We start from the raw sequence: 27,999 nt of genomic DNA, 5'->3' as shown, positions 1-27,999 counted from the left end.
GAAACAGTCACAATTTATTTACGCCTCACCAGAATTCACTCTGGGACATTCAGACGGAGACAAAAGTAAATAAAGAGGCAAACAATGGACATACTGAGAGCTCTGGACACATTACAGTGTAATCTATTACATTACATATCACCAATCACTTTGCTTTATCTTACAGATCTGTAATTTCCTCATAACTCCTTGAATCTATGTAATTTGGTACTAGTGAGTTTGTTCAGTTCGTTGAGTTAAGAGTGTAACCAGAAGACTTTCCTTGAAGGAGCTCCTCCATTTAAACTAAAGTGAATATTCACTCATTAGTCATTGATTATAGGAAAATCTACTCTTAATATTAGTCAGATTGTTTGCTATATTGAGCTGCACACTGTTTTCCTTGTAACTATATTCTGCGCTCCAGAAAACTTTCTAGGAAATTATGGAAAAATTATGAAGCCATAAAATTAATAATTACTGCTGATTTAATTACATCAGTTCAACAGTTTCCACTCAGGGATTACTTTGTTCCAAATTTAAATAAATCAGATTATTTAATTTATTCATATTTACAAAGTAAAACTTGGAGAGTCGCCACCATCCACTGTAATACACCATGATTTTATCCTGTGCAAAATGTTTGTCTACAATAAACATGATGGCATCTGTCATATCCACAGTCAAAACACGTCACCACTTCAAATGTTTTTAGTAAGATAACGAGTGAACATCTATTTCTACAAAGCATTTGCTGTCTGATTCCTGATTAGTATGGATTACAATTAATTACTATATTTAATAAGATGATTGCCGTAATGCCATTAAATTTAATCTGGTACTCTAATCCCTGCTGAGAGATGTGTCTTTGCACACTCAGACTCAGTAATCGCAGATTCAGCGGGTGATTCATCGCTCACTGACGTCAGATACGTCACATCAGGTCAGAATATTTCTCAGATCTCGAGGTCAACAGCGAAGCCACGTTGGTACGACACTTTTTCAAAGCACACAACACAGCTCACCTCATGTCTGCACACAGGGCTCACAACACACACCTGAGCGCACACTGTGAAGGAGATTTCATTAAAGGTACAATGAAAGACTCTCTTTATGATCTAAACATCTTCTAATCAGACAAATTTAATTTTGGTAAATAAGAGAAACACAACTGATGCTTTCATAAACCAAAGTTTCCACACTACAATTTCGGAGTATCTGGGGTAGTTTGATTTGATTAATTGAATTCCTTCGATACACAAGTGTTGCATTAAAAGCAGCAAAATGGGCCCTTAAACAGAGCACAGACCCTCTCACCTCAGTGCTGAATGTGTCAAGAAAGCAAGCCCACACCTAGAGCCTTTGACCCCATGTACGCTAACTATATCAACTAATCTACAACATCGGCTTTCATGTGGATCCACACTTTTTCAGCCCAACATGCTTCTCTTACAGCCAGTGTGATCTCCTCTCCTGTTAGCACAGGGTCATGGGTGAAGAAAAATCATGCAATACTCCCCACAGGAATGTGTGTTCTCCTTGGATAAAGAGAAATTAGGGCTTTTGGTGCAAAAGTAGCCCACAAAGAAATGATTAACCAGGAGGGGATGGGGTGGACATCCCACGTCATTACCAACTCTTCGTGCAGAAAGGGGACGTATAATCCCTTTGTTTCCCTATAAGCTGTATATTTCTGTCATTCCTTTAGTCTTGTCTCTTATTTTCTCTCTCACATACTCATTTCCATTCTTCAGCTCATATTCACCATGCATCCTCTCTCGCTGCATCTCAAAATCTGCCTTAAAACTCTATCTTGCAGGCAGGAAAGGTCTCGTCCTGCATGGCGACAGTGCTGTTGGATCCCAGCACGGTGATGCCCAGCTCCTTCTGTCTGTCCAGGGTCTGCTGGTACCACTCCTGCATCAGTACCGACTCAAAGGTAGGGATCACTGTCACCTGGAGGCACAGAGGAAAGGATGAGCGAATAAAAAGGAGGATTATCTGCAGAGCTGCTTATGATTAATACTTCTAAAAAAGAAAACAAATTCAAAGAACTACGTAGCTCATTTACAGCGTTTTTGATTCTTTTCTGATTGGCTGGAAGGTGTCCTATGATCTTATCTCACAACAGCGCTTTCTTTCGGATGGCTCATATAAGTCAACCATCAATATCATTTAACATATGTTTCATTGTGCATGAATCTAATCATGCATCTACCTGCATAGCGTCAGGCCAGGATGTCTTGCTGTCCAGCAGTGCGTCCAGCGTGTGCCTCAGGATCTCTTCTCGCTCTGGACTGTCCCCGCTGATGATGTAACAGGAGGAGCGAATGCATCTGAAGAAATCCACACTGACTGTTGGAGAGGAGGCTCCAGAGGGAATGTAGGCCAGGTCCATGTACACACTGACTTCCCCAGCAGAGGTAGACTTAGAGCCTGTGACAGGAGAGGGTGTGAAGCTGCTACTCGCCAAGACATCGATTCAAAGTCTGAAAAGCACAAAAAGTAGCTCGTACCTGGATTGGGTGAGGATTTTGCTGGTGCTGTACGGGGGCTGGAGGAAGGCGTACGAGTGGCAGAGACATTCCCCTTTGTGACTCCACTTTGGCTCCCAGTCCTGCTTTTTCCTGATCTTTGGGAGACCTCAGTAACCTGGTCATAAAAAAGAGACATTATATACAAGGTTCAGTATTAGATTTCACTCCAGCCATAATAAGAAAGAATAACGTTATCCTCAAAATCTTAATAACTTGGCAAATATGGATTAGAAATTCATTATAGAGTGTGCAGTATGTTAAAAACCAGGACTAAATACTTTACAGGGACAGCATTTCTGGTGTGTGTATGCAAGCCAAAGCCTGATTGTAGTCTAAAAACACACATGACTTCATGCACAAAATCACACACATCCTTTTCTCCAGTGCTAATAAAAGTAACTCACAGCTGGTGTTTTTTTGCCTCGCGTGCCAGTGGCTTTTGCTCTCTTCTCTTCAAGCTGAGGAACGGGCATGGAGGTGTCAGGATGTGGGGGCAGGGGCGGACTGTCCCTGAGAGGGGCTGGAAGAGGGTCCTGGGGCAGAGCCTGGCTGGTACGGAGGTCATGGGGGGAGTTAGACGGCTCACTACATGACTCATCCTCATCTGAGTCCAGAGCTCCATCCGCTGTGGTGGACGGGCAGTCCTCAGTGCAGACGGGGGCATTTGATTCGCTGGGTGACGTGTCCTTGAGGTTGTTGTTGTTGTTGTTGCCGTGATGATGTGGAGCAAAGGGTCCTCTTGGGGACTCGCTCGCACCTGAACTAGAGTCAGGTGGTTTGAAATGTTTGAACTCACAGGGGGAGACCAGACACAGATCCACATCGTGAGCTGATGCCTCAAAATGAAGCGTGTTAGGAGCTGGAGGCCGGCCCATCTCTGAGCCCTGCCCTAAAGATCTTGGAGGCTTCTTCATTGGTAAAGACATCCCCACAAAGTGGCCTCCATTGGAGTTGGAGTGATGAACGCTGTCATCCCCCTCTCTTTGACTCACCATGGTCGGTCCTTGCTCCAAGGACATGGACAGGGACTCATCAACTTCTGTGGACTGAGGTGAGCTCACCTCCGCTGGAATGGAGTGTGTAGTAGTGGTGGTAGCAAAAGACGGAGAGGGGTCTGAAGATCCATCTTTAAGTGCACCCAAAGACAGGAAGCTGAGGTGCTTCTCTCTGTGGTTTGTTTGGCTCTCTGGAGTGGTGTTGGGCTGCCCCTCGTTTTGCTTGGATGATCCATCTGTCTGGTTGACATCAGCTGACTCTGAGTGACCCATCTGGGCTTGTAACCGGCTGAGAGTGGCCCTGTTGCACCAAACATCATCTGGGGACAGACAGTAAGGAGTGTGGCCTGCACTGTTGGGGCGTGAATCGGGGGAGGCAGCCTCTACAGTCTCCACGTCAGGGCTGATTGGGGCCTGGTTCTCTGGAGAGGATCGCGAAGGAGGGCTGCTTCTCAAAGCCCCATCCAGGAGAGTGTATTCAGTTGGGGTTAAGTCAAGCTGGACTGTTCGCTCTTTCTTTGGCGCCATGTTCAAGGGACATGGAAATCCTACCACCTTTGCTGGTTTACTAGCGTTTCCAGGCTGATCTATAGGTGCTTTCTGCAGGTCTGCATCAGCTTTCTCTCCAGTCCAAACATTATCTTGCACTCCATTATCACCACTCTCTCCCCCCATTGTCCCTGCGCCACCTGCTGCTCCTTCCCCCGGTGTATCAGCAGCTTCATTACTTCTCTCTTTGCTCAGGCCCCCGAGGCGCTTTTCATTTCCCGACTCACTACTTTCCTGCTTTCCTTTATCTGCTGTTTCCACCTGAGCCTCAGTTTCCTCCCGGAGCTGGAGAAAGTCAGCTGTCATATCCTCAGGAGTAGACATTTTGGAGCCACAAGGGTTCTCTTCAGACTCTTTCTCCGTTTTTTGATTCTGCTGCTCTGCATGAAGATCCCCTGGCTCTGAATTTTCTAACGCAGTCCCAGAATCATGTTTTGTTGAGTTGTCATTTGGCAGTTCAGAGTTTGCATGCACCTCCTTGCCATTATTTGCTTCCTTTCCTGATGGTTTTCTTGATTTCTTTGGCCCTGCTTTAGAGTCATTTTTTGCTTCCTTTTTGAGTTTATTTTTATTTTCATTCTTTGCTTTGGGAGGGAGAACATCCTTTTTCCCCTGATCATTCCTCATAACACCGTTCTCCTCTTTATTGCCAGGCTTCTCCTCCTTTTTGCCATCTTTCCCTCCTCCTTTCTTTGAAGTATTCTTTTCTGAAGATGCTGCTTTTTGCTTTACACTCGTCTCTTTGATTCTGGTTTTATCAGCAGCGACTCCGTTTAATAATTTTCCTTTTTCCCTTACCAGTACGTCCTTTCCCTCCTCTTTAACTCCACGATCTTTTCCATGTTTGGTTGTTGGCTCCTTCCCTTGAGACCTGCCACTGTCTTGGCTCTCAGTCCTTGTGGTCTTCCTGTCTTCCCCCAGCCTCTCCAGGTCCCCAGTGGTCACTGTGGGTTTCTGAAGAAAGGCCAGCCCCTTCAGCTTCTCCAGCCCCTGCAGCAGCTTTGCCTGTGGGGTAACACCAGGGAACAGCACTCTGACCACCTTCTCCTGAGGACACGCTGGGTGCCACACAAGCAGGGCAGACACTGAAGTCAGGGCGGTGAGAGAGACGTTTTGGGATTTGGATGCTGATGAGACCGCATCAGGCCAGTTTTGCATGAATGTCTGGTACTCCTGACTGTTTTTGCCGGGGTTGAGGATGTACAAATCCAACTGTCCCACTCCCATCTTCTGGAACAGGGTTAGTGGCTCAATGGGGACCCCTTGTGGTCGAAACAATGGCTGTGGTCTGATGTCTAACTTCTTTAACAGCTGAAGGGCGAGGGCCGCCTGTTGTGTGCTCTTCAGTACAGTGTCCACACCTGACATGAGAAGAATGAGAACTTTACTTAGCAGTCACTCACATTAGAAATCCAGCTGGGGTCCCTACATAACTGCTCAGTGTCCTATGATAAAGGACTAATCAATGAGTGAGTCGCCACTTCTCTCCTAACACACGTACAAGGACAATCAGGTGAAGCCAACTACCAACTGCAGGGGGCTATAATGTACATCGGCAGTTTTTGTTGGTGGTATCATGACTTCTGAATTACTGCCCACACCTCTGATTTCCTCAACGATTCAAATAGGTCTGTGCCAAGTGGTGGCCATTTCCACCAGATGGGGAAACAGTCGACCTCTCAAGAGTGATTAATGCTGCAATACATCGCAAGTTGGAAGTCGATAGCCTCGTGACTTCTAATCTAAATGCATCCCAGTGCATGTGCTCTGGAAAACACAGAGACCCACAGCAAACTGATGTTTGTAAGGCAAGTCTCTGAGCTTCATGAGCATATTAGCACACCTTAAGGCTACGTTCCCACCAAACGCGATGAAACAAGATCGCGCCGCAAGATTACATACAAAGTCAATGCAAAGACGCGATTTGAAGCGTCATTTTGCCGGGTGATGCGATGGACGCGATTGCGCGGTGCGATGGACGCGTTGGCCGCGAAAATCGCTCTCATCGTGTCGCCCCATCGCGCCATCGCTTCATCGCTCGAGTTGAAGTTATTGAACTTTTGCGGCGGATTCGCGTGGAGACGCGCCGCGACAGCCTATCAGCGTTGAGATCGTCATCGACGTGCTGACGTACGGACGTGGTCGACGAGAGAGAGAAATGGCGGAAGAAATGTTGTTGTTGGGCGGGCTTGTCGTGCGATGCGATGACGCCGCAAGGGGTTTTTGTACCAGCGTCAAAACTGGAACGTCTGGCGCGACGCGATTTCATTTGAGGCGTGATTTGAGGCGTTTGGTGGGAACGTAGCCTAATGGTGACAGGAGGAGAAAAAGACTTTTCTCAAAGACTAATCAACAGAATGGTTGTTCAAGTTGTTCAAGTGCGTATCACAACATAAACATTGATTGGATGTAATTGATGAAAAGGTAGTTTTGGGGTTCACTGTGCGTGCCACCGTATTGCTGTGATTGCTGTGGAAATCCAACATGAATGACGCTCCCATTGCACTTTGTCATGTCAGATGTTGCTTTTTTTTTTAATTACAGAAACCAGCTTCCTAGCTACAGTAATGAAAAACAGGGCTGCACTACACAGCTACACATTCTGTTGCACATCGACTTACAGAAGTTACTCGATTCTTAGGAAAAAAAGCCACTACAGCAGCTTCTGTGTGACTGCCATTGGGGAGCTGGATGTGTTTCAAGTGGAACTGATTAGTTAGAGCAAAACAGAACAAATAAATTCCCCATGTTCCCATCAAGAACTGATCATTGTGAGCACAGTGTCAGGCTGAATAAATGAAGTGAAAGAAAAAGGCAATTCAGTCTGATGTTTGTTTTAAAGAAAATTCATGGGGGACCTTTAACTCTGGAAAAGGTCAACACACGGAAAAGTTAAGTCCCTCATGTATCTTCCATCATATTGCAAATACAACTCACGTTCCCTGCTCAGTCATATATTATTCACTACTGTACTACAGTAGGTTTTAATGCATCACTCACAAGGCTGCTCTGCCACCTGCAACCTGCTGGGGGCGTTAAAGAACACAACTCCAAGCTCTGGGGAGATGAGCCTCTTCGACAAGTCATCTGTTCAGACAAAAGGAGATGAAGACACAGAGAAACACAAAAACCAAAAGGATACTTGAGCATGAAAGAGGACGGCAGAGAAATCCCTTAACATTTCCTCACAGTGTCACCTTCCTGCAGGAAGATCACAAACATCACCACACTTGTTTCTTGGTCGAGGGATTTCTCCTCTGTTGCTCTTCCTGAGGTTTCCTCCTTTTTTCTCTGCTTTATCTCAATCAAGGATAGACTAATTTGTGATTTTGGCCTTTATGAATTAAACTGACTTCTTACCTTTGATATCAGAACTAAGCTCCAACTCAGCCACCTTCCTCTCCAGGAAGGTGTTGACCCCGGGGAGGTTCTCTGTCCCAATGTGAGTCAACAAAACTGCATCAACTCGGTCGAGGTGGCGGACCAGTTTCCAGAAACAGGCCTGAGAGTCTGAGCCGCCGTCCACCAGCACCGTGAACCCGTTGACGGCAAAAAAAGCGCAGTCACCGCGGCCGGCGGGGAACACATAGCAGCAGGGGCGGGACAGCTTGAGAAAGCCCACGGTGGTGGGAGGAGGCAGGAGCTCAAAGGGAGATGGGGGGGAAAGGGTACCAGAGATGAGGGAGGTGAATTCCCCCAGGGCCTCCATGGCAGGCAGCACCTCCGGGGGGTTGATGTGCAGCGTGAAAGGACCCTGCAGAGGCTGGTTTTCTAAGAGAGTCTTCCTCCACTGGCCGATGTTGGGACAGCTGAGAGTCAGACTGAACGTGGAGGAGGAGGCAGAGCTGTCTTGATCTATGAACTACAGACAGAGCATCTTCTCAGTGTACAGCCAACAGGTTTGCTCTTCTTTACAGTATTGTATGTTCAAACCAGCAATTTCAAGAAGTCACATCCGGCTTTGGGAAATCGTGACTGTTTCCTGCCATTTAATAGCCCAAACAATCAAGAGAGTAATCAGCAAATGAGAAAGGCATTGTCGTACCTGCTCTGTTATTATCTGTTTCAGTCGGTGTGGTGAGAACAGTCCTCTGTGAAACAGCACGTCTCCGCTGTCCTCCACACTCTGGCCGGCCAAGATCAACAGCTTATAGGCCGATTCCCTGGACAGCAGAGCCAACACCTGAGCAGGCCACAGATGGAAAGATTATTCCCCCATAATCCAGAGGGAAAGAACGGCATAAGAGACAAAGGGAATGGAGAGAGAGAACTCAAAGACTGGCACATAGTAGGCCAATGAATACTATACTAATATACTAATACATAGTGATAGTTTAGTAATACTTGACATGACCTGAGAGGCTTTTTGAGGTTTATCAGCATAAACGTACTTGACAATTATTTTGATAATTTTTTAACTCACATTTGAGTCACTTTTAAAGCAAAAATATCAACCATTTGATGGCAACAGCTTTTTAAATGGGACTATTTTCTGATTTCTCTATATTATTGTAAATCAAATATCTGCATTTGGAGAAAATGAGGCGTTTGAAGACATGAGCTCTGGGAAACAATTCAGATAGAAATCATTTTTAATATACGCTTTGCTCCCAATGATAATTGAATTTCATCGTTTACAAACTGATAAAAATAAATCAGCATACTTGCATCACTTCATCAGTACAAGACCTGCTCATTGGTCAGTTATCTCCAAAGAGCTTAGTGGACCCAGGATTCACCCCCTCACCTCTGAACGAACCTGTTCCTGAGAGGGACTGACCAGCACCTGAGTGTCCAACACTCTGGTGCTGTGGCGCAGACACTTTTGCCCTGAAGAGGGAAAAACAAAGAATAGAAAGAGGACAGACAGGCAGCCAGCCAAGGAGAAGCAAACCAGAGCCGAGGGAGGCAGTGAGCAAGCGAACAGATCTGAGCAGCGAGCGAGAGGTCAGACGCAAAGTGGAGGGGGGGCTCAAAGAGAAAGAGCAAGCAAACTGGGATCCTGAGAGAAGAGGAAGGAATAGTGGAACAGCTGAGTCAGAGGGACTGTCTGAGTACGAGATGCCAAGTTAACTCGGCCTACAGTGAAAACCCGGTCTGAGGGGAGCTTTGAGGACACCGAGGCGGACACAGCCGACTGGAAAATAATGACCCAAACAAGAACAAAAGTTTCTTTGTCTTATATTCAAGTTAAAAACAAAAAAAGGCCACTCCTCATTGGCTAGCGCACTGAAAAACAATTCCCACATTTTTATGCTTCCCACTGTCAAATGTGAAGCGTCTTTGTGATAGAGATAGATTTATTTGCTCTCTTGTCGAGACTTGGTTGAGAAGATCAATACATCTCTCATGTTTGTGCGACAACTATGAAGCTAAATTAGCTTAGCTTAGCACAAAGGCTGTAAATATGGGAGAACTGAATCAGCCGCTAAATATTAGTAATTAGCACCTTATGTCTCATTTGTTTAATCCATAGAAAAATTAAATGTTGAGTTAAGAAAGAAAGAGTGAACTGTCAAACCACAACTTGTCCTTTAAACCCAACCGTGGACAGAGTCAGGCTAGCTGTTTCCCCCTGATTCTAGTCTTTATGCTAAGCTAAGCTAACAAGCTTCTCGCTCCAGCTACTTATTTACCATAACGGTATTGATCTTGTCATGTAGCTAACTCTCATAAGGAAACAAACAAGTGTATTTCCAAAAATGTTGAACTAAATCTCCAAGTCAACTCTCTTTCTCTTACAAAATGTCAAATCCCTGACAAAATCCTGACATCCAGAATAATATGTAAGCTCTGCCCTTCATTAAAAGAGAATTCACAACAGCAGCATTGACAGCACACAGGAAGCCTTTCTGGCTGCCATTTTGTCGTCCCTACAAAGAGACGTGTCTGTTCTTGTCTGTGTTCGTCACCTCACTTCACGGCTGAGCTGGAACACGACTGTCTGACTGATGTTTGTCTGCCTCGGCTGTCCTCGGCTCAGCATACTAAGAGGCTGCAGCGCACACGGAGAGGTGGCACAGCACGGTCGCAGATCTCTATTGTTTTCTGTCCAAAGGTCCCACCCATGCTCAACAATCACCCGACGGCTCCTGCACTTTCCTTCCTTCCTTCCTTGTCGACCCCTGACCAGCCTAAACGGCGGGTTACCATGGGAGCGGGGCTTTCTGCACGAAACAGAGTGAGACAGTTTGGACGAGGAGTCAAATGCAAACAGCGACTTACCTGCACCCTTGAAAGACGCCGTGTGATGGGAGAGAAATTCTTGGAGATAGAGGTTCAGGTTACAGGATTTTAAATCGACGTCCCAGGAGCGAATACCTGCAGACATAAAAGACATATGTAGGGTCACGTGGGCGGACAGCTGCACTATGTCATAAACAGCATACACATGAAACAAAATAAAAGTGTGAATGTTGTTATGTGCTCGTTTAATTATTGCATGCATTACTCATTTCTGGATTTGTGGTGCTCTTTCCATTGAGGCCTTTATGCAAGTTTAAGTACAACTGCTTTTACAACAAGTATACTTGTTGGCTGATGTGCATTCAGTCAAATAATATTTGTAGCAAATATGTAACAGTTTTGATTACAGGACATTTTAAATCCTTAAAATGGTTAAACATTGTTAATAACGTTCTGTTATTAGCAGCAAATCATGTGTAGAAATGAAATGGAGCAGAGTATTAACTGTTGTGTGAGTGTACTGGAGACCTGCTTATTTATAATATTCACCAAAGTCAGTATTCAATGATTTTGGCTCTGATTTAATCATATTTAGATATATGATGTGATGTCAGCTGTCCTGAACACAGCTTCATAAAACAGGTGTATGAACTCTTTTCTGTAAGGGACATCACAAAGGAAGAGTTGGGCAAGTACATTTTGTATTTTATTAAAATACTTAATAAACGGTAAGAGACAAAAAGGGAGAATTGTCCCCTTTATGACTGTCAACAAAAACAAAAAAACATATGCCCTTTAAAAAGTAGACTTCATGGCAAAGCAGTTATGTTGTACAGGAGTCATAAAGCAGCCAATCAGAGTGTGACACCACATATAAGACAGAAAAAACACTGATTTCTACTTCTCAGACATATCAAGATAAATACAATCAAAAACACTTTGGAATACTTGGAAAAATGCTGGTCTAACAGCTGGAAACTAGGCTGCTGTTCTTAACTCATGACCAGCTGACACGTTGGAGAGGCTGCACGGTTTTTATCACAGTGCTGAAATGTTAATAGGCCTTATGTCTGTAAATAATATGTGGATCCGTGTAGTCACAGCCTTTACACTCTTTCTTTTTCAGATAATTTGCATGGACTCGATAGCTATCCTCTGGCATTAACACGCAGACTGTACTGGGTTATCACATCATGTCATGTAATGTCTACAGCCGCGCGGTCTCCACATGCAGCTGCACATAAACACGCAAAGGTCAACGGCACATCGTTCACAAGTGGCTATGTGTTGACTGGATATCAACAAACCCAGATGCAACGTTTCCCCAAAAGCGTCTCTTCGCATAACGACACGCTGAAGCAAAAGACAAATCACCCGCTCCAGACTGCTTTTAATTAAAACGCGCCCGGAGGGACGAGGTGATGCTGATGGTGGCGCACCGCCAGATGACGCACCCTCGGTCAGTAGGGTGGATAAAATTACATAAACACCGCATTGAGGTCAGTGTAGCATCATCTCTGATTGTCTAAGCGACGACAACTTGCAGGCGTCTGCCTTTTTTATGCGAATATGGAGCAAAGCGAAGCGCCGGACAGGCGCTGGATGAGGCGTGCTGAGACAAACGTACCTCGCTCGATCTCCCCGCTGATGTGCGCCGTCTGTCTGAGGTGAGCGGTCCGTCCGATAATGATGAGCAGGGAGTATTTGTGGAGGCAGAAGTCGAGTTTTGCGGTGGCAGAGCGCCTCGGCTCCTCCTGGACCTCCCTCTCCGGCACCCGGCTGGACGCCATGTTGGAAACTTGCAGTTGGGTGTGATGTCATTGAAAACGCCTGACAGCGTTTTTATTGGAGAGGGATGAGAGCTGCTGCGCTGGACCGCAGCCGCGCATTAGTGAAAGTGTAGGAAGAGGCTGAATTATTGATGACACGCGGAAACAGGAGTCAATTTATTTTTCTTCATTGTTGCCCTGTAAGTGTTGCAGTGGTTTTAATCACCAGCAAGCTTGAGGAAAGATGACCCAGCTGCTAAAGTGAGGTGATCTCTATATATATTTCATAATGTTCCATATTTTCTAATAATGGTGCAACAGATACACAGACACCTGGATATAATTTAGTTGATTTATTGACCCCCTTATTTTACAAAACTAGGATAGCTTTACTATCTCCCCCCACTAACAGGGACAATATCAACAACAAATGACGAAGAAAAACAAAGAGTTATGAGGAAAAACTGCATTCAAAGTCTGTCACAAGATGCCACAATCCCGCACAAATAACTTCCAATGTCACGATCACAAACACTGAGGGGGGACGCGGAGCTTCAAATCTATTGAAAACCAATATCCTGAAATTTTCCAGTCCAAGTTTATAAAAGAAAAGTGTCCGTTTTTAATCACGTGATACATTTTTATTTATTAGTTACAAAGAGAATGACAGCAGATTTTGTCACTCCAGCCCCCCCTGAACTCTCTCTCTTTCCTGCGTTTTCTTGCATCTCCGTTTCCTTCACAAACATTTGAGGACGTAAAAGTTACAGGAAGTTCCTCGCGGACAGCTGCACAGCGTGCCGATCCGCGCGCCTTTACGCACGGCGCACGGCTCCCCTGCGTCACACTGCAACGATAAAAACAACATGAGCTCCTGGAAATGCAGATGTATCATGATGATGCGGAGCTGCTGCCTGTAATCTGGCGTTTGTGTCTAATTGCTCTTGTATAGTTTCAATTTTATTCTATTATTATTTAATGCATTTTTTGTTTGTTTATTCTTTTCAACCCCCTTCCACACTGTTCATATTCTATATCTTCACAGTGTCTAAATTTCAAGCACAGATCTATTTACAATGATATACAGCCTAACAGACATTATCAAATGGGCGATTAAACTTAAATGAACGTTTCACAAACGAAACAAAACACTATTTGCCAATTGCAAATTGGCAGTGGTGGGAAAATGTGGTGGGAACGCTGTCACCATAGTCCCACAAAAATATACAAAGACAAGGACAAGACAAGGTTCACAGTTTCAAAATTCCCCCTAAACCACCATTTTCATTTCTGGTGGATCTAAAATCCGTTTCAATAGATAAGGATCAAATTGGACCCGGAACAGCTTCAAAGGACAAGAATTTGTGGCACCTAGAAAAAGATAGTATTTTGAATATTAAGTTTTTTGTGAATTTTGGGTTACATTAGAAACAGTCTCAAGCTTTCAGGCTAAAAGAATGACATTTGGGGTGTTTTTACTCCTGTCAACTGTCAAAACGGGTCAAACATCTAAGGATTAACTCTAAATGTGCCACGATGCGTCCGCTTTGTTGCCTTTCTGTGTCTAATCGCTCTTGTATAATTTCTATTGTATTCTATCTCTATCTTATATACATTCAATCATTTAAGTTTCCTCTATATTCAATCAGTGAACCAACCCATTCCCTGAGCTGAAAAAGCAAGCTAATCAACCTCTTTTATCATTTCTAATTAGCTGTACATACCGAAGGCAGCCAGCCGAGCTTTTTCTCTAAGGGCATCTCTTTGCTCCTCAGCTTCTCCAAAACTTCTTGCAACGCGTCGATCTGCAGAGAAAAAAAGTCCACAAATTAAAATTTCATTCCACCAGAAAATGACTGATGCTTCTAACAGTTGGCACGACTTGTCCATTTGTCTCTCACCAGGTCTTTCTCCTGTTGCGTCTTCAGAGGGAAATCCAACGAGCGCGTCTCCAATGAGGAGTCCTCTGCGCCAGCGAGCCACAGGTAGGCGCAGCAGCAGGTGACCGCGAGGAGGAGAGCTCGAGCGCTGACCATGGTGCTGAGAACCAAACTGGAGGAGTCCTTGCGTTCGGCGGGTGGAGACGAGCGGGTAGTCAGGAGGCTCCCTGGACGTGTGGAGGGTCTGGAGGCATCCTGTCCCTCTTTATAGGCGCTAAACGGCAGCTGTTGACATCAGCCGGCCTCTGAAATATTCATGGCCAATTTTTGGCAGAGCTGACACCGTTCAGCACCTTTGTACCTCTGGGTGGTCACAGGAAGGGAGATGGCACGATGAGGATGGTGAAAGGTTGATTTAGATTTCACTAAACATATTTGATAATCAAGTCGCTGAAACGGCATCAAACTTATTTCCCCTCAAAATGGATCAATTTTCAAATCTTAATGTGGCCTATTGTGTGCAAATGAAGTCTTTTTCAGTTAAATATGTTACACATCTGACCTCTCAATCAGTCGTGTGGATGAGTCAGACTCAGGCTGAGAGCTCACCCCATGTCGCTGAAAGAAACTGTGAAATCTGGAATTGTCAAATCCAAATGAGTACGGATGCTGACTGTAACTACCTGGTATGGAGGGCTGCTTTTGTAAATACAAGCCTTTTCCCTTTAAATTGTTCTTGCTAATCTGTTCTGCCTATCTCCTCCTGTCGCCTCTGTTCAATAAAGCACGAATGAGACCTCAGGTTAAACTACACTGACACCAATCTGTAATCAGGATCCAATTTCCTCTTGTAGGAATAACCTTAACCACCTCCTAAGCAATGTATGTGAATGTGTGTGTGTGCCTGGCAGGCTTGTATTTACACACCTATGCTGTCAGAGACCCCATGTCACTGACAATTCACGTTACCCCTGAGAGGCCATTCCTCCACCTTACTGATCATGATCTCGCCCTCAGAGAAAGAGACAAAGCTCAGGCACACAGCGAAATGACTGCAATGATCAATGTAAAGTCTGTGGCTCATTCAGGTTGATTAAAAGCAAAGGAAAAACACATTTCAAGCTCTGGTTTTGGGGTGTTTGACCCAATACAGAAAAACAAGGTATTTTAACATATTCATACACTTACAGATGTATGAATATTTTGAAATGCAACAAAGACATGACAAAAGAAGAAGATTTTGACAGAATGAGGAACTAATTTCTGTCATAAAGTGTGTGAAATGATACATGAGGCATCTGTAAGTGTCCATCCAATGCAATTTAAGGTGCAGCCATTAAAAATGGTATGTTTCACACAATGTAAATGTGGTGGGGGTTCAATGACGTGTTAATGTTTGGCCATGATGTTTCAACCATCCTCCAGAATATCTATCAGAGTTAATAAAATCAAAAGTAAACGTCTAAATCGGTCTACTTGCTCAAAAAGTTTTGCTGTTTTTTGCTGTAAATACTGTTTATATACTTAGTTATATTGTATTTTTATTATATTATTATGATATTATATAATATGTATTATAATACATATTATGATCAATGTGTGTTGCTACTGCAACAAAGTAATTGCCCAAATTGGGATCAATAAAGAAACCGTCTAAGTCTAAGTCTAAGTCTAAGTCTAAAATCTAAATTAAATTAAACACAGACAAGCCACTCCATCTAATAATCAAATCAAATCAAATCAAATCAAATCAAATCAAATCAACCTTATTTATATAGTACTTTTCATACATAAAATTGTAGCACAAAGTGCTTCACACAGAAAAAGAAAACAAAACAAGACAATTAAAAACATTGGGGAGTAGTAAAAGAGTCAAATAAATTAGGCTGATGAATAAATATGTCGATAAAATAAGAATAGAATAAATAGATAAATGAACAAGTGAAATAAATAGATAAGTGAACAAATAAAATCAATTAAACGCCAGACTAAAAAGGTGTTTCTTGAGCCTCCTTTAAAAAATATCACTTATATAATAAGTGCATAATAATGCACTTATAATATAATAATGCACTTATTTAGGAATGTTTACTTTTAATTTCCTGTTATTGTCTCTTTTTATCTGATTACTCTATTTGTCCTTCACTATTTTTTACTGCACAATGCTTCAGGGGTTTATTTTTTCACAGCTGTATAATTACTCATCTCTTCCGCAGGGGGGCAGCAGCACATTTTGCGGTACATTAGAACTAAGACCGAGTCAACCGGAAGTTCAGAGTGCTGCCTGCAAGCAGCTAGCTTGAGCTGTGTTGTTGAAATAGCCAGCAGTCTTTTTAGTCCAACGTTTCATCCTACTCGTCAGGTTTCCAGCAAAAGCAACAATGTCCGAGAGAAAAGTATTGAATGTAAGTATGTGAACGCTAACGGTGAGCTTGTGTTAGCGAGGGTTAGCCTCAGCGCGTGAGCTGAGCTGAGCTGCATAAGAAGCCAAACAGGATAACGTTAGCCCTGAAGCTAAGTGCGCTTTCAATCAAAACATGAAGCTATTTCATAGTGAACGGTGGCTCCGTAGATTTGTTTTAAATGCTCATTTGGGACATCTCAGGTAAATTGTGTGTCAGCTACGGCTACTTTCTGTAGTCATTATTACTGTTTGTTTCATTGCAAGTTCAGGCCTTTCAGTCACTCATGTCTGTGTTTTGCCCTCCGCAGAAATACTACCCTCCGGATTTTGATCCATCCAAAATCCCAAAACTTAAACTCCCAAAAGATCGTCAGTATGTGGTCCGATTGATGGCACCATTCAACATGAGGTATGTCTGTTTCAAACACTCATCTTATACCATGCTTAAGTTCCACTTCCTTTTATTGCCATGGATTGAGTTTTCATTGCAAGGTTCTCAATAGACAAACATGAACGACATTGTAGTCAGCATCCATAGTAGTTCAGAGGAGAGGAGAAAGGAGACAGAGTTGAAGAGAAGCATCTGTCATTTTTGATCGCTTTAATTGGAAAATAAGCTTCCATTGAGGTGGTCTGTCCTGCTTTCTCTCAGAAAGCAGGTGTTTGAAGAGAAAGTGAGCCGGTCGAGGCAGTTTTGATTATGCCGGTTGCTCCCTTAACTGCATCCCCTGTTTTCACTATTAAAATCCAACATGTGAACTTATTAAGTCTTGTTATTAGTGAGCCCAATGGCAATATTTAAGCAAGTTAGAGTTCCATAAAACATTTGAGCAATATATTTGCCAGTGTTTTTTTTTTTTTTTTTTTAATTTATTAAACATAAACACACGATATAAACAAGTATTTTTGATAGGGATTCCTCAAATATGGTTATCGAAAGGATTAGCCAAGAATAAACTTACCACTGAACAAACTATGTCATGGGGACGCTACTTGTAAATGACCTCAGACATATTTTGGGCATTTTTGTGTGGACATTTCTTGTTACTTATTGACCAACATGTACAGAGACTCTGATACATCTTTGATAGCCTGAAATTGGTTAATAAATGAAATGAAGGTAAATGGATGATGTCTGATTTCAGGTTATCACTTGCTGTCAGTCAGTCCAGGAATCTTGGCTGACTTGTTTCATTTGAAGGCAAAAACCATTTCTTAGTTGTATTTACCATCGGACCAAGGCTGTCTCTTAGCGATGAGGACTTTCTGGCTTTTGTGAATAATTCCTGTGTCTGTGGATTAATCAGAAATGTCTCTGGTTGTCTGCAGGTGTAAAACATGCGGCGAGTACATCTACAAGGGGAAGAAGTTCAATGCACGCAAAGAGACCGTTCAGAATGAGCTGTACATGGGACTTCCCATCTTCCGTTTCTACATCAAATGTACTCGGTGTCTTGCTGAAATTACGTTTAAGGTGAGGATGCTCTAATTATAACAGTGATGTTTAGTGAAGGTAAATATTAAACTCTCATATACGCATCAGATCATATCACACGCTTTCATATTTCACGTTGTGACTACAGACTGATCCAGAGAACACAGACTACGCAATGGAGCATGGGGCAACCCGAAACTTCCAGGCTGAGAAACTGATTGAGGAGGAGGAGAAGAGAATCCAACAGGAGAGGGAGGAAGAGGAACTGAACAACCCCATGAAGGTCAGTGTTGTAAATGCCCTTTTCTGTTTATGTTAACTGACAGCTGGGATGAACAGTCACTGATTTCACAATCTTCTACCAGGTGTTGGAGAACCGCACGAAGGATTCCAAAATGGAGATGGAGGTTCTGGAGAACCTCCAGGAGCTGAAGGAGCTGAACCAGAGGCAGGCTCAGGTGGACTTTGAGGGAATGATCGACCGGTACAGAGAGCTGGAGAGGAGAGAGAGGGAAAGGGAGAAAGAAGAGGATGAGCGAGAGACAAAGTGAGTGAGGTGTTGGAGTAAGTTGGATTTGTCATGTGTATTCTTCTCATGAAAATCTCAATTAAATCTTAATGCGTCAATTGTTTCTCAGAGAGATGTTGGATCGTGCCCTCATGAAAAGACTCAGAGACTCTGACTCTGACTCGGAGAAGGAGGAGGAGGAGGAGGAGAGCAGCAACTCGCAGTCGAACAAATCCAGCACAGACAAGCCAACAGACGTCCTCACCACCGACAAACCCACAGAGGCACGGGTACGTACAACCGCCCACATTCGCTGTGTGTGTGCCCTATTCAGTGCTTCAATTGGGTTCAGATGACATTTGCAGTTTGCTTTTGTCTATTCCAAGTTATTATTTCAGCCCCGTTGCCTGCAGCTCTTCATCCAGCAGCTCATTGTGCTCACTTGCTCACTGCTCCTTCTTGTTCATGCAGTATTTCAAGCTGATCTGCTGTCAAACTGCCTGAAAAGGACCACGTCTTGTTTTGTAAAAGCGTTCTTGATTAACTGTTGCTGTCAGCGCTAAGCTCGGTGGAAAATACACTGCATTTCCAGAGACTGCTTCCAATAAAAGTCACCTTGTGTTTCACCAGTTGAAAACTTTTAATGGGAATTAGCAGCTGGAGGAAATGTCAAACACTATCATTCTGAGTTAATTACACAGTGCAAATTGATTTCATGGACATTGCTGAAAGGGTAAACAGACTTCATGAAAATCCTTTCTAACTTTAAAATATAGGTGTGTTCAATATAGTGTTACACCGTCATTTTTTTCCATGCAAGAGGAAAAAAGGCTTGCAGGATGAGTAACATACTATGAAGATGGCCTTTTTTCTTATACGGTTTAGGACTTTCATTAGATAGATTCCAAGTCTTAATAGCATGAAATTGACAGTTTTATAGTTGTATAAATTGGTTTTAAATGCGGTTCAACGTGTAAAAAGGTGTTTAAAAACCTGATGACCTAAAATGTGGAAATATCCATGTTTTCTTTAAAGCATAAAGAAGCTGCATTGTGAGGATGAAATAGCGGATTGTCTCATGTTGTGTGCTCCCACAGGGAACCTCAGCCTCAGGAGTGAAGAGGGCCAAGGTGGAGAGCTGGGAGAAGAGTGTGGGGGTGCTGGGCGGTGGGGGGGCCTTAGGGTCCCTGGTGGTGCGAAAGAAACCAGCTGCAACTGTCACCAAACCCAGTCCAGTGGCGACGGCCGCTGCTCCCACATTAAAAACAGGTGACACATCTGTACACGTTGCTGCTTATATGAAAGCCTTGAAAAGCCTCACTTCTCTGAAAGACAGAGTTTATTTCTTTGATTTATTTCCTCTCCAAACATGTGTCCTTGTCATTAATCAAATGTCTGTATATGATGTGGAATGCACGACCATTATGTGCCTTGTTTTACAGTTTCAAAGGCATCTTCAGCTGACTCCAAGAATGACTCTCAGCCCGTTACCTCACAGAATGGCTCGTCATCTCTCAGCCTGCTGGGGGCGTATTCAGACAGTGACAGCAATGACAGCGAATGAAAAGAAGACGCTCGGGATGGATTTGGATTCGAGTGACTGACACATAATAGTCTCTCCTCTGAAAACCTGTCCATGAGGACGATGTAAAGATTAACAAGTCGCCATGATGGCTGGCAGTCGTTAGCAGGAATTGTGTTGTCTGCTGTCGAAATCCAGTGACACAAAAATAATTCCTCCACTGATCCACTGGTTTGTGGATCTGTTGTTACAGAGAATTTAACCCAGAAGAATGGTATTGTTTGAATTTTTGTGGGGCATATTTGTCCTTGGGAAAATATCAGGTGTATATTTTAGTGTTTATTAAAATCTGTTTAATTGACATGTTTTGACATCTTTCAATCCCTCTCTTTTAATATAAATGTTAATTTAGGATCAGAATATTTAGTTCATATGTTTTTGTCGATTTTGCCCTTTTTTATGTTGATCAGAAGAGCAAGGATACAAGCAAGCGTCAGCTACAGACTTGGCATGACACTCAGAGTTCATAGGATTGACTTTAATAATTCAGCATTTATTTGGCCAGTTAATTTTAACATTCACAGTTGAGAGAAATGAGGTGAATTTCCTGTGATAATGTTTGATTTCTGTTTGAACTGGGAGATATACTGGTATTTCTTTAATACTGATACAAAGATCTTTATGGTCGTTCTTGAACTGGAAAATACTCTCAACTCAAGGTCCACTTGATTGCCCTGGAGCTTTGATCATACTGCACAGTCTTCATCAGCATAACATTACAAATATTTACATCAAACCTGCCTTGTATTTTCCTCATTTTTCTCAGCGTTCCTTCAAATCAACCCCTGGTTTGGTGTTAATACCGTATGAAAGCACTAATATGAATGCCCTGAATGCTGCCACTTGTTTCTATAAGGTGATGAGTCAAAACGTGGGATTTGATAATAGAAATATGTCCCATTTTTGACTGCAAGAATTCTATAGTAATATGTAAACGATGGCACTGTCCACATTACTGGAGCTACAACTGTAAGACAAAGGATTATATCTGTGGATTGAGCAGCAGTATTAATGCCATATCTGAAGGTTTAATGTCGACCAACCAAAAATATGTCGGTACTCCCCTTTAAGCTAGCCCGCCGTGCCAGTGATTGTGAGTGTTGTGTCGGAGACGGTCTGCTCCACGGTCTGGTCTGGTCCAGCTAACATTAGCTGACTGACCTGCTTGGCTCAGAGGCTGGACGGATTTCACGGATGACAATGTTTTATGTTTAAGCCCGATAACGTTGAAACGAAACGCTGGATGGTAACCAGGAAGACATAACTGGAACGGGAAGCCGTCAATGCCAAGAAAGCGGGTGAGCTTAAAGAAGTAACGTTAGCAGTTAACGTCAGTTAACGGCTGAGACGCTTCGACGTTAGCTGGTATCCAGCTAACTTGGCTAACTTAGCTTTGGCATATTTACAGAGAGGTGACCATCAATTGTACGACTCGCATTACTTTAACCTTTGACTTTTTTCAAAGAATTACCAGAATTGAACGAGTAGGCTGCAATTTATCTTTGCGCTGGTAGTTTTGAAGCAAATACTGTCCATAATTCATTGTTGTAAATAAGTGATTGGTTGAAACGCTCTTATTTACCCTCTGATGCTAACTAGCTATTGTCAGTGGTTGCGGTGATTTGCTGACTTAGCAAGCTGGCTAGCGCTCACCTCTGTTCTCAAATCCCACTTTTCAGCTTCACTCTAACAATGTTAACCTTGTGAAGCAGGGAAAATTATTTTCACTGGACCTGTTGCTTGATGTTTCTCCTTCAGGGAACGGTCAGTTCTTCGAGGGATTTCAACAGCCCCAGCCAAGTTCATTTTGGCTAACGTAAACAAAAACCTCATGGTGACTATTAGGCTGCTTTAATTACTCAAAAGACTGAATAGGTCCAACTCAAGGCTACAGTTTTGCTACGTGGCTGTAAATAAGTTAATTTTCACACTGATTCATATCTGCCTAATAACAGCAACTTTATTTCTTGGGCCATAACAGTCAAGATACTCTTTATTTAAGTTGTTTTTGCTTCATGACGGATTGGGTTCATTTGTCATTAATTAAATGAGTGACACATTGGAAATGACTAAGTAACAAAATGGAATCAGGCTGACTTTCTTTTTCACTGATTACTTCATCACTTTGTCATCTTAAAGTGTTAAAAGCAATCTTTCTGCCACTTCGTTCCCAGATCCATGGCAAAGTGGCTCAAGGACTACCTAAACTTTGGCACCAGGCGTGACCCTCCACAGCCCCCGAGGCCAGATTACAGCGAGAGTGAGATTTTGAGGGCTTACAGAGCTCAGAAGGAGCTAGATTTTGAGGATCCGTACCAGCACTCTGATAAGGAGCATCAGAATGGCGGTTTCAGCCCCTGTAGTGCCACAGTGAGCCTTCCCTCTTTCCCTGCATTTGGTTCAGTGCTGCCTAATGGCGTGGAGGTATGAGACACATGTTTCTACAGCCATGTACATAATAACAGTTTGTCTTGTTGTGTAGCAGGTATGGTGTCTTGCTAGAGACATGTACCCTTGGATAATACAGCCTTTTCTCTGTGATCTCACATTGACATCAAGTATTGAGGTGATTTTTGAGTCACCGTTAAAGGTTTTGTGTACATGTGATGTTCCAGGTGAAAGTGGTGTCTCCCAAGCACAGACTAATTAAAGTGGACTCTCAGGAGTTTGGCCGCTGTAAAGTCCCCCTGAGTCCTGTGACTGTTCAAGAGGAACCTGTAAGAGCTGTTTTTATTTGTGTTCTGCCTCATTTTTCCCGTGCATTTCCCCCCATTTTCTCCTTTGTTGTCTCTCATTCGTTCACTCATTTTCTCTCACACGACAGTCGTATTTGCAGCTCTCTCATTTGTGCGATGCTCTTTTGTTTCTCTCTCCCTACCAAGGTGGTTCCCTCTGCCCCTGCAGCGTTGGACGCTGACACAGACTACTCTGATCCATTTGATGTGCGTCCAGACCCAAGAGGCAGACCAAACTGGGAGCCCAAATCTGCACCAACAGACTGCTGCAGCTACATGGAGCCATTTGAGGCCCAGAGGATCATCTCAGGTTGGTTATATGTCTTTCTCTCACTAGGAGGTACTTTATAAAGTTAACAGCTACTCTCAACTGCTGGCCCTTTGCCAGACGTCAGAGTCAAAGCAAAGTATGGCACACTGGGACTAGAGGTAATCCTGTAAGTGTGACATTACATTAATGTTCACTGTGGACCACTTTGCCTCATTTCAGCAAGTTTAATGGCATGGTGCCGTCTAGACCATACTGACATCTGTATGCATCTGGCAGCATACCAACAAAATTAACTTTTCATTTTGACTGGAATCTGGAACGATATGAGTCAGTGCATCTGGCCAACAGCCAGCACTTCTACAAGAAGCTGTTCCCCTTGATGGGAATTTAGGGTGGGTGGATGACTGGATATCACAAAAGACTCTAAAACACTTACCCAACAGATTTAATTTGACTTGCAGCTACAAATTGCCTCCATATTTTCAGTTTTAGGCAAAGTTTCATTAATATAGTCACACTCTTTGCCTGCTTGTGACTTGTGTATATTGTGCAGAACTGCAGCACAGCATGATGACTAACAGATCTGGGAGTGGAGATGGTGGGCAGTTATATGATAACCCATATGAGGAGAGGACTCGTCACCACCACCGAGCCGTCCCACCCGCGCAACAACAGATTCAGAGGGTTGAGGGTGGACTGGCCCAAATAGACAGCAGGGAGAGCAGGCTGCCTCAGGATGATGAGAGGCCGGCTGACGAATACGATCAGCCCTGGGAGTGGAAGAAGGACAACATCTCTAAAGCTCTAGCAGGTAAGCAGGCCTTCTCTGTGTGTGCATTTCAAATGTGTTTTGAAAGTGGGTTTTAAGATAACCTACTGCGTCTTTCTGTCTGGCCACAGTTCAGTTTGAAGGGGCAGAAAGGGAGCGCTCGCGAGCTCAGACAGAGCAGACCAGGCTCACCAAGACGGGCACTACGTCGACCACAGCTGACTCAACCACACTGCGTCTAGTTGGTGACACCCCTCCTCTCCTGGGAGAGAGAGTGGACCCATCTATGCCTCTAGAAAGACAAGTGTAAGTGGACGTCTGCAATGTTAGTGTCTCAAATGGTCTTTCTCATTTCATTGCATAACTGTGTTCATCTTTCTAAGTAGAATACATCCGAACATTTTTTTTTTTTTTTACTGTACTGTGAGTACTACGAACTTGTGGCAAGATGTTTGGGACAAATTGGATTTTAAAGATCGTTTTACAACTCTTCACTTGAGCATTCAGAGGAAATGACTCTACAGTCTGATGCCGATCAAGACAAAACTTCAGGTTTAATTTCTTTTGGGAATTTTTAATATTTCCTCTGATTGTGTCTAGTTATGTTTGTACTGGGGCTCTAGTCTGTTTTATTACAGTTTATTACTCATGACACATGGTGAAGTACAAGCAAGTAACATGCAGGTGACTGTCATCACTTACTCTTTACATACAGGCTTAGTTATTGAGCTTTTTCCTTCATCATGGAAATTGACTGTAAGCATTATTGAAATTAATGGAACTGACTTTTTGCCAGCAGTTGCAATTGCAATATAGATGACTGCACTGGATACATTAATCCCAGCATTTGACTGTATGGCAAAATGCACACTATTTCCACACTGACGAAAGCTAAACTTACCTGCAGACACGTTGCATGCCACATATTTCTCTGTTGCTTCTTCGTTAATGTAGCGAGCTAGTTATGTAGGATGGTGATGTCACTCCTTATTATTGTTATTCCTTATTCCTGCCAAACATGCTCAGTTGTCTCTCTAGCTACTCTGTTTGAGTCACTGAACAAACTGGAGATGGGAGCAGTGATTCAGAGGTCCGGAGGCTACAAACAATGTTCAGCCACTCTGACTTGAAAATGGAGCCATGTCTTCTTTTCCTTCTGTGTTGTGTTACATCCGTGTCATCAATTGTGTCGTCCTGAAACAAAATCAGCCAGTTTACAAAATTCCAGTCAAATTCTGGAGGATGGTCTTTGTACGTTTCAGCCATACGTCTGCACCAAGGATGTACAGTAAAGAAACAAAATGAAGCGTAACATCGTAAGTGGCTGTATAACATTTACTGTGGTCCGAGACAAGAAACGACAGTCTATGAGTCACATCAGGTGGATTTAAGTAAAACTCGTGTTTCTTCCTGGTCACCTACAGGTGGTACCATGGAACCCTGAGCCGCTCGGAGGCAGAGAGTCTGCTGACGCTGTGCAAGGAGAGCTCCTACCTGGTGAGGAACAGCCAGAGCTGCAGGAACGACTATTCGCTGTCACTCAGGTAGACACTCACAGTGCGCTCACACTCTGACCCTGATTGCATTTCAGATTAAATCGTTAGTGTCCCACATTTATGCATTAAGAGTTGTTTACCACACTGGGTTTGTCCTATCTGAGCACTTTCTCTTAATGCTTTACTGTAAGCTGTTCTGAATCTAAAAAAAAACCCCACAATCCCTGTCATACTGTCTTGATTTGAAATATCGCTGCGCTCTCTTAAAGGGGATTTCTACCCCCCGTGTGCTGCACTGCACTGTGCTGTTTCCAAAATTATCTGATCTAGTTTTTGCCTCATTTGGGTATTGTTATGGGCTCTGGGTGGTGAGAGTCTTCTCACATTTGATCCCTTAGGCAACTTTTAATTTTTCACCATTTTCCATGATCTCTCTTCCCACCCAGGCCCTTCATTTGCGTTGCTCTTCCTCCCACCATCCCCCACTTTGCTCTCTGCGAGTGTGTTTTCAGCCGGAATGAATAATATGCATGAAAGCAGCTGTTTTTCGAGTCATCCTCTGCATGCGGGGAATTGCTCCTAACCTCACATCTGTGCTCTTTGAAGCAGTGAGCGGTGGGACACAGTCATTTGATTGGATTGTACCCCATTGAAAGCGCTTGTGTGTAGCTAACCTGAATGAAATAAATAATCAGACAATGAAGGAATAGGTCAGTAGTTTAAGGAGTGTCAGTGAATGCATCCGTCAGACGTTTAATGGCACAAAAAAAGAGTAGTTGTAGATCACCAACACATTTGCTCCCTGTCCAGGGTCCACATTTATCAAAGTTACTGATGATTCATTTTCAGGACAAGTCTGAAAAACAATTATTAAGACATTATTCTTAACTACTTACTCTGATCAGTCAGTTGTCAGTCAGGCTTGCAGTATCGGCCTCAGTTCTGCTAAGACCTGCAACTGCTGGAGAAACTCTCAATGGGAAATACACAAATCAAATTTTTTTTCACTCATCCAGCTTTTGATTCCTATGATCGAAACCGAAAGCTCATTTCGATTGATTTTCAATTCAGAATCAACACTGTGACGCCTCGGGAGGTGGAGGCCACCATGAGCGTTACAGCGACAAAGACAAGAGCGCGTAAAAATTTATGACCTGGAATTGAGACTGCGGGACACGCCAACTTTGATCACTTCCTCACATCTATTCCCAGAACGCGTGTGATGTTTAATTGTTTTCAGAAACATCAGATGCCATGTTTTTCCCAGATGTGCTCGCTCACTCACTGCAGCATTCCTCTGCAGAGTCTAGTTGTGAGCGTTTGCAAACATGAGTCTTTCCTCCCTCTCTCTCTCTCTCTCTCTCTCTCTCTCTCTCTCTCTCTCTCTCTCTCTCTCTCTCTCTCTCTGCCAGGAGCTGTAAGGGCTTCATGCACATGAAGTTCACTCAGTCTGCAGACGGGCGCTACGTGCTCGGCGAGAACAGCCCTCCTTTCTCCACCATCCCAGAGGTCATCCACTACTACACTACACACAAGCTGCCAATCCGAGGAGCTGAGCACATGTCCCTACTGTATCCTGTCATAGTGCAGACCCTCTGACACTGACGCACTCGAATGCTCCTTCTCCTGGTGCTACTGATACAATATATACTCAATATTTACCTTTTTCTGCCCTTTTCCTTTCCCACACGCCTTTACACTTCAATTCTACCTGCACTGCTCACAAGAGATTGGACTGTTTGGTGCCATGTTTTCCGTTTACCATAACCCCAGTATCTACACTGGCAGCTTCAGAAGAGCGCTCCTTGCCTCATAAATATACGCCTGTGAACTGGTATTGCCACTGAACTCCCTGTATTTTGAAACCATGGACTCCTGAGAATCAGCCATCATTAATATTAAAAGTGGTAGCTGAGTGCTTTCAGGCAAAAGATGAAGAGACAAACTCATGTCTACAGAATATTGCATGGAGATTTCTCTTTTACTGTGTTGCAGAGAGAGACTGTGCTGCCGGGTCACGTAAAGGATAATGGTTTTGCTTCGGTTTGTGCCAATCATACAGGTTGACTTTTCAACCAAGGCAGCAGTTATTTTCTTGTGAATTTTAGCTTTTAAAGTGACAAAAAAACAAACAAAATGATGGGTATGAAGCGTCGGGATTTAAGATAGATGTAGACGGTAGACAATGCAGTAAAAAAAAAAAATTATAAGTGCTGTAACTCCAAACAACACTGTTATTATCCTTTTGGGTGTTAGTTTCAGTATCAGGCAAACCCTACATATTTAACCTCGGCCACCTCTGGTTTCTCTATGTTTCAGAGGCCTGTGAATGTTATCTGATGCTGTAGCTGCAAGCCCTGCAGTGTTCATGTTACTGTCTGCGTGAATAACGTAAGTGACAGCATAATGTCCGACAGACGCGACCTGTTAGCTTCGCGCAGTAACAGACTCCTGCAATACTAGTTTAGAGATTAATGACTGCAGCATCATATTGAAAGCTCGTGGCTTTGTGATCATGACTATTAAAGAAGCTTTGGTAGATTATTTACTGTTATTTGCTGTTTTATAAGATTTTAAATGTGTGTTGAAAATAAAGGTGTCGTCTGTTTTTAAATTGTTTGTGCGTTAATTCTCTCTGTGTCTGTGAGTTTTAGCTTCCTGGTTGTGAAATGGACATTTCACGACACGTACGGGGCTTCGTAACACATCGTGTAAACAAAATTCATTTTTTCCTCATTTATTTTAATAAGGTGAACTGTGTGTCTTGTATGGCCTGGAAAAAATTTAAAGTTATTGACAACTAGCTGCAAACTTAACATTTAGAAAGATCATAGGATAAAGTTCTGTAGTCCTATTTCTTCTATTTGACATTAATTTTAATAATAAAATACAGTCATGTTCACA

General features: G+C 43.3%; 4 protein-coding genes across 5 annotated transcripts; 2 read left to right on the top strand and 2 right to left on the bottom strand.

The window, feature by feature from the left end:
* Position 1: 1 nt before the first annotated feature.
* LOC139341951 (microtubule-associated protein 1S-like) lies at positions 2–12,059 on the bottom strand. 2 transcript variants are annotated; one of them, XM_070978705.1, is made up of 10 exons: positions 11,874–12,059; positions 10,286–10,381; positions 8,808–8,890; positions 8,106–8,243; positions 7,421–7,922; positions 7,061–7,147; positions 2,921–5,421; positions 2,496–2,631; positions 2,198–2,415; positions 2–1,935 (listed from the first exon to the last, which is right to left on the bottom strand). In XM_070978705.1, the coding sequence occupies exons 1-10, from the start codon at positions 12,034–12,036 to the stop codon at positions 1,780–1,782; spliced, it is 4,080 nt and encodes a 1,359-aa protein (XP_070834806.1). In that variant the 5' UTR covers positions 12,037–12,059; the 3' UTR covers positions 2–1,779. The 2 variants fall into 2 exon arrangements, with proteins under 2 accessions (XP_070834806.1, XP_070834807.1); XM_070978706.1 differs by lacking the exon at positions 8,808–8,890 and having other exon boundaries at positions 11,874–12,053.
* yju2 (YJU2 splicing factor homolog) lies at positions 11,749–20,557 on the top strand. The gene is made up of 10 exons (XM_070978707.1): positions 11,749–11,913; positions 13,920–14,304; positions 16,112–16,300; positions 16,608–16,708; positions 17,629–17,773; positions 17,883–18,017; positions 18,100–18,281; positions 18,373–18,532; positions 19,340–19,511; positions 19,685–20,557. The coding sequence occupies exons 3-10, from the start codon at positions 16,277–16,279 to the stop codon at positions 19,804–19,806; spliced, it is 1,041 nt and encodes a 346-aa protein (XP_070834808.1). The 5' UTR covers positions 11,749–11,913; positions 13,920–14,304; positions 16,112–16,276; the 3' UTR covers positions 19,807–20,557.
* Positions 12,623–14,052, bottom strand: LOC139341953 (cocaine- and amphetamine-regulated transcript protein-like). Its single transcript, XM_070978709.1, has 3 exons — positions 13,917–14,052; positions 13,740–13,820; positions 12,623–12,862 (listed from the first exon to the last, which is right to left on the bottom strand). Exons 1-3 carry the CDS (start codon positions 14,049–14,051, stop codon positions 12,755–12,757), a joined length of 324 nt encoding a protein of 107 aa, XP_070834810.1. The 5' UTR covers position 14,052; the 3' UTR covers positions 12,623–12,754.
* Positions 20,558–20,910: 353 nt separating the features above from the next.
* LOC139342661 (SH2 domain-containing adapter protein F-like) lies at positions 20,911–27,709 on the top strand. The gene is made up of 8 exons (XM_070979876.1): positions 20,911–21,122; positions 21,999–22,248; positions 22,440–22,541; positions 22,707–22,869; positions 23,384–23,641; positions 23,731–23,905; positions 25,024–25,143; positions 26,508–27,709. The coding sequence occupies exons 2-8, from the start codon at positions 22,003–22,005 to the stop codon at positions 26,692–26,694; spliced, it is 1,251 nt and encodes a 416-aa protein (XP_070835977.1). The 5' UTR covers positions 20,911–21,122; positions 21,999–22,002; the 3' UTR covers positions 26,695–27,709.
* The last annotated feature ends 290 nt before the right edge of the window (positions 27,710–27,999 follow it).

The sequence above is a fragment of the Chaetodon trifascialis genome, chromosome 14 (genome assembly GCF_039877785.1).
Source record: "Chaetodon trifascialis isolate fChaTrf1 chromosome 14, fChaTrf1.hap1, whole genome shotgun sequence".
In the NCBI taxonomy this organism is placed as follows: domain Eukaryota; kingdom Metazoa; phylum Chordata; class Actinopteri; order Chaetodontiformes; family Chaetodontidae; genus Chaetodon; species Chaetodon trifascialis.
The sequence above is the reverse complement of the archived record's forward strand: the minus strand, read 5'-3'. Positions and strand labels throughout refer to the sequence as shown.

Bases quoted from the DNA above. Each gene is read 5' to 3' on its own strand.
- yju2 (XM_070978707.1), top strand. From the start codon at position 16,277: ATGTCCGAGAGAAAAGTATTGAAT. The intron at 17,774-17,882 runs GTGAGGATGCTC...TTGTGACTACAG, and splicing joins TTGCTGAAATTACGTTTAAG to ACTGATCCAGAGAACACAGA. The intron at 18,533-19,339 runs GTACGTACAACC...GTGCTCCCACAG, and splicing joins ACAAACCCACAGAGGCACGG to GGAACCTCAGCCTCAGGAGT.
- LOC139341953 (XM_070978709.1), bottom strand. From the start codon at position 14,051: ATGGTCAGCGCTCGAGCTCTCCTCCTCGCGGTCACCTGCTGCTGCGCC. The intron at 13,821-13,916 runs GTGAGAGACAAA...TTTTCTCTGCAG, and splicing joins CGCAACAGGAGAAAGACCTG to ATCGACGCGTTGCAAGAAGT. The intron at 12,863-13,739 runs GTATGTACAGCT...TTATCGTTGCAG, and splicing joins AGCTCGGCTGGCTGCCTTCG to TGTGACGCAGGGGAGCCGTG.
- LOC139341951 (XM_070978705.1), bottom strand. From the start codon at position 12,036: ATGGCGTCCAGCCGGGTGCCGGAGAGGGAGGTCCAGGAGGAGCCGAGG. The intron at 10,382-11,873 runs GTACGTTTGTCT...TTATGTCTGCAG, and splicing joins CAGCGGGGAGATCGAGCGAG to GTATTCGCTCCTGGGACGTC. The intron at 2,416-2,495 runs GTACGAGCTACT...CTCCTGTCACAG, and splicing joins AAAATCCTCACCCAATCCAG to GCTCTAAGTCTACCTCTGCT.
- LOC139342661 (XM_070979876.1), top strand. From the start codon at position 22,003: ATGGCAAAGTGGCTCAAGGACTACCTAAACTTTGGCACCAGGCGTGAC. The intron at 22,542-22,706 runs GTAAGAGCTGTT...CTCCCTACCAAG, and splicing joins TGACTGTTCAAGAGGAACCT to GTGGTTCCCTCTGCCCCTGC. The intron at 25,144-26,507 runs GTAGACACTCAC...TCTCTCTGCCAG, and splicing joins GACTATTCGCTGTCACTCAG to GAGCTGTAAGGGCTTCATGC.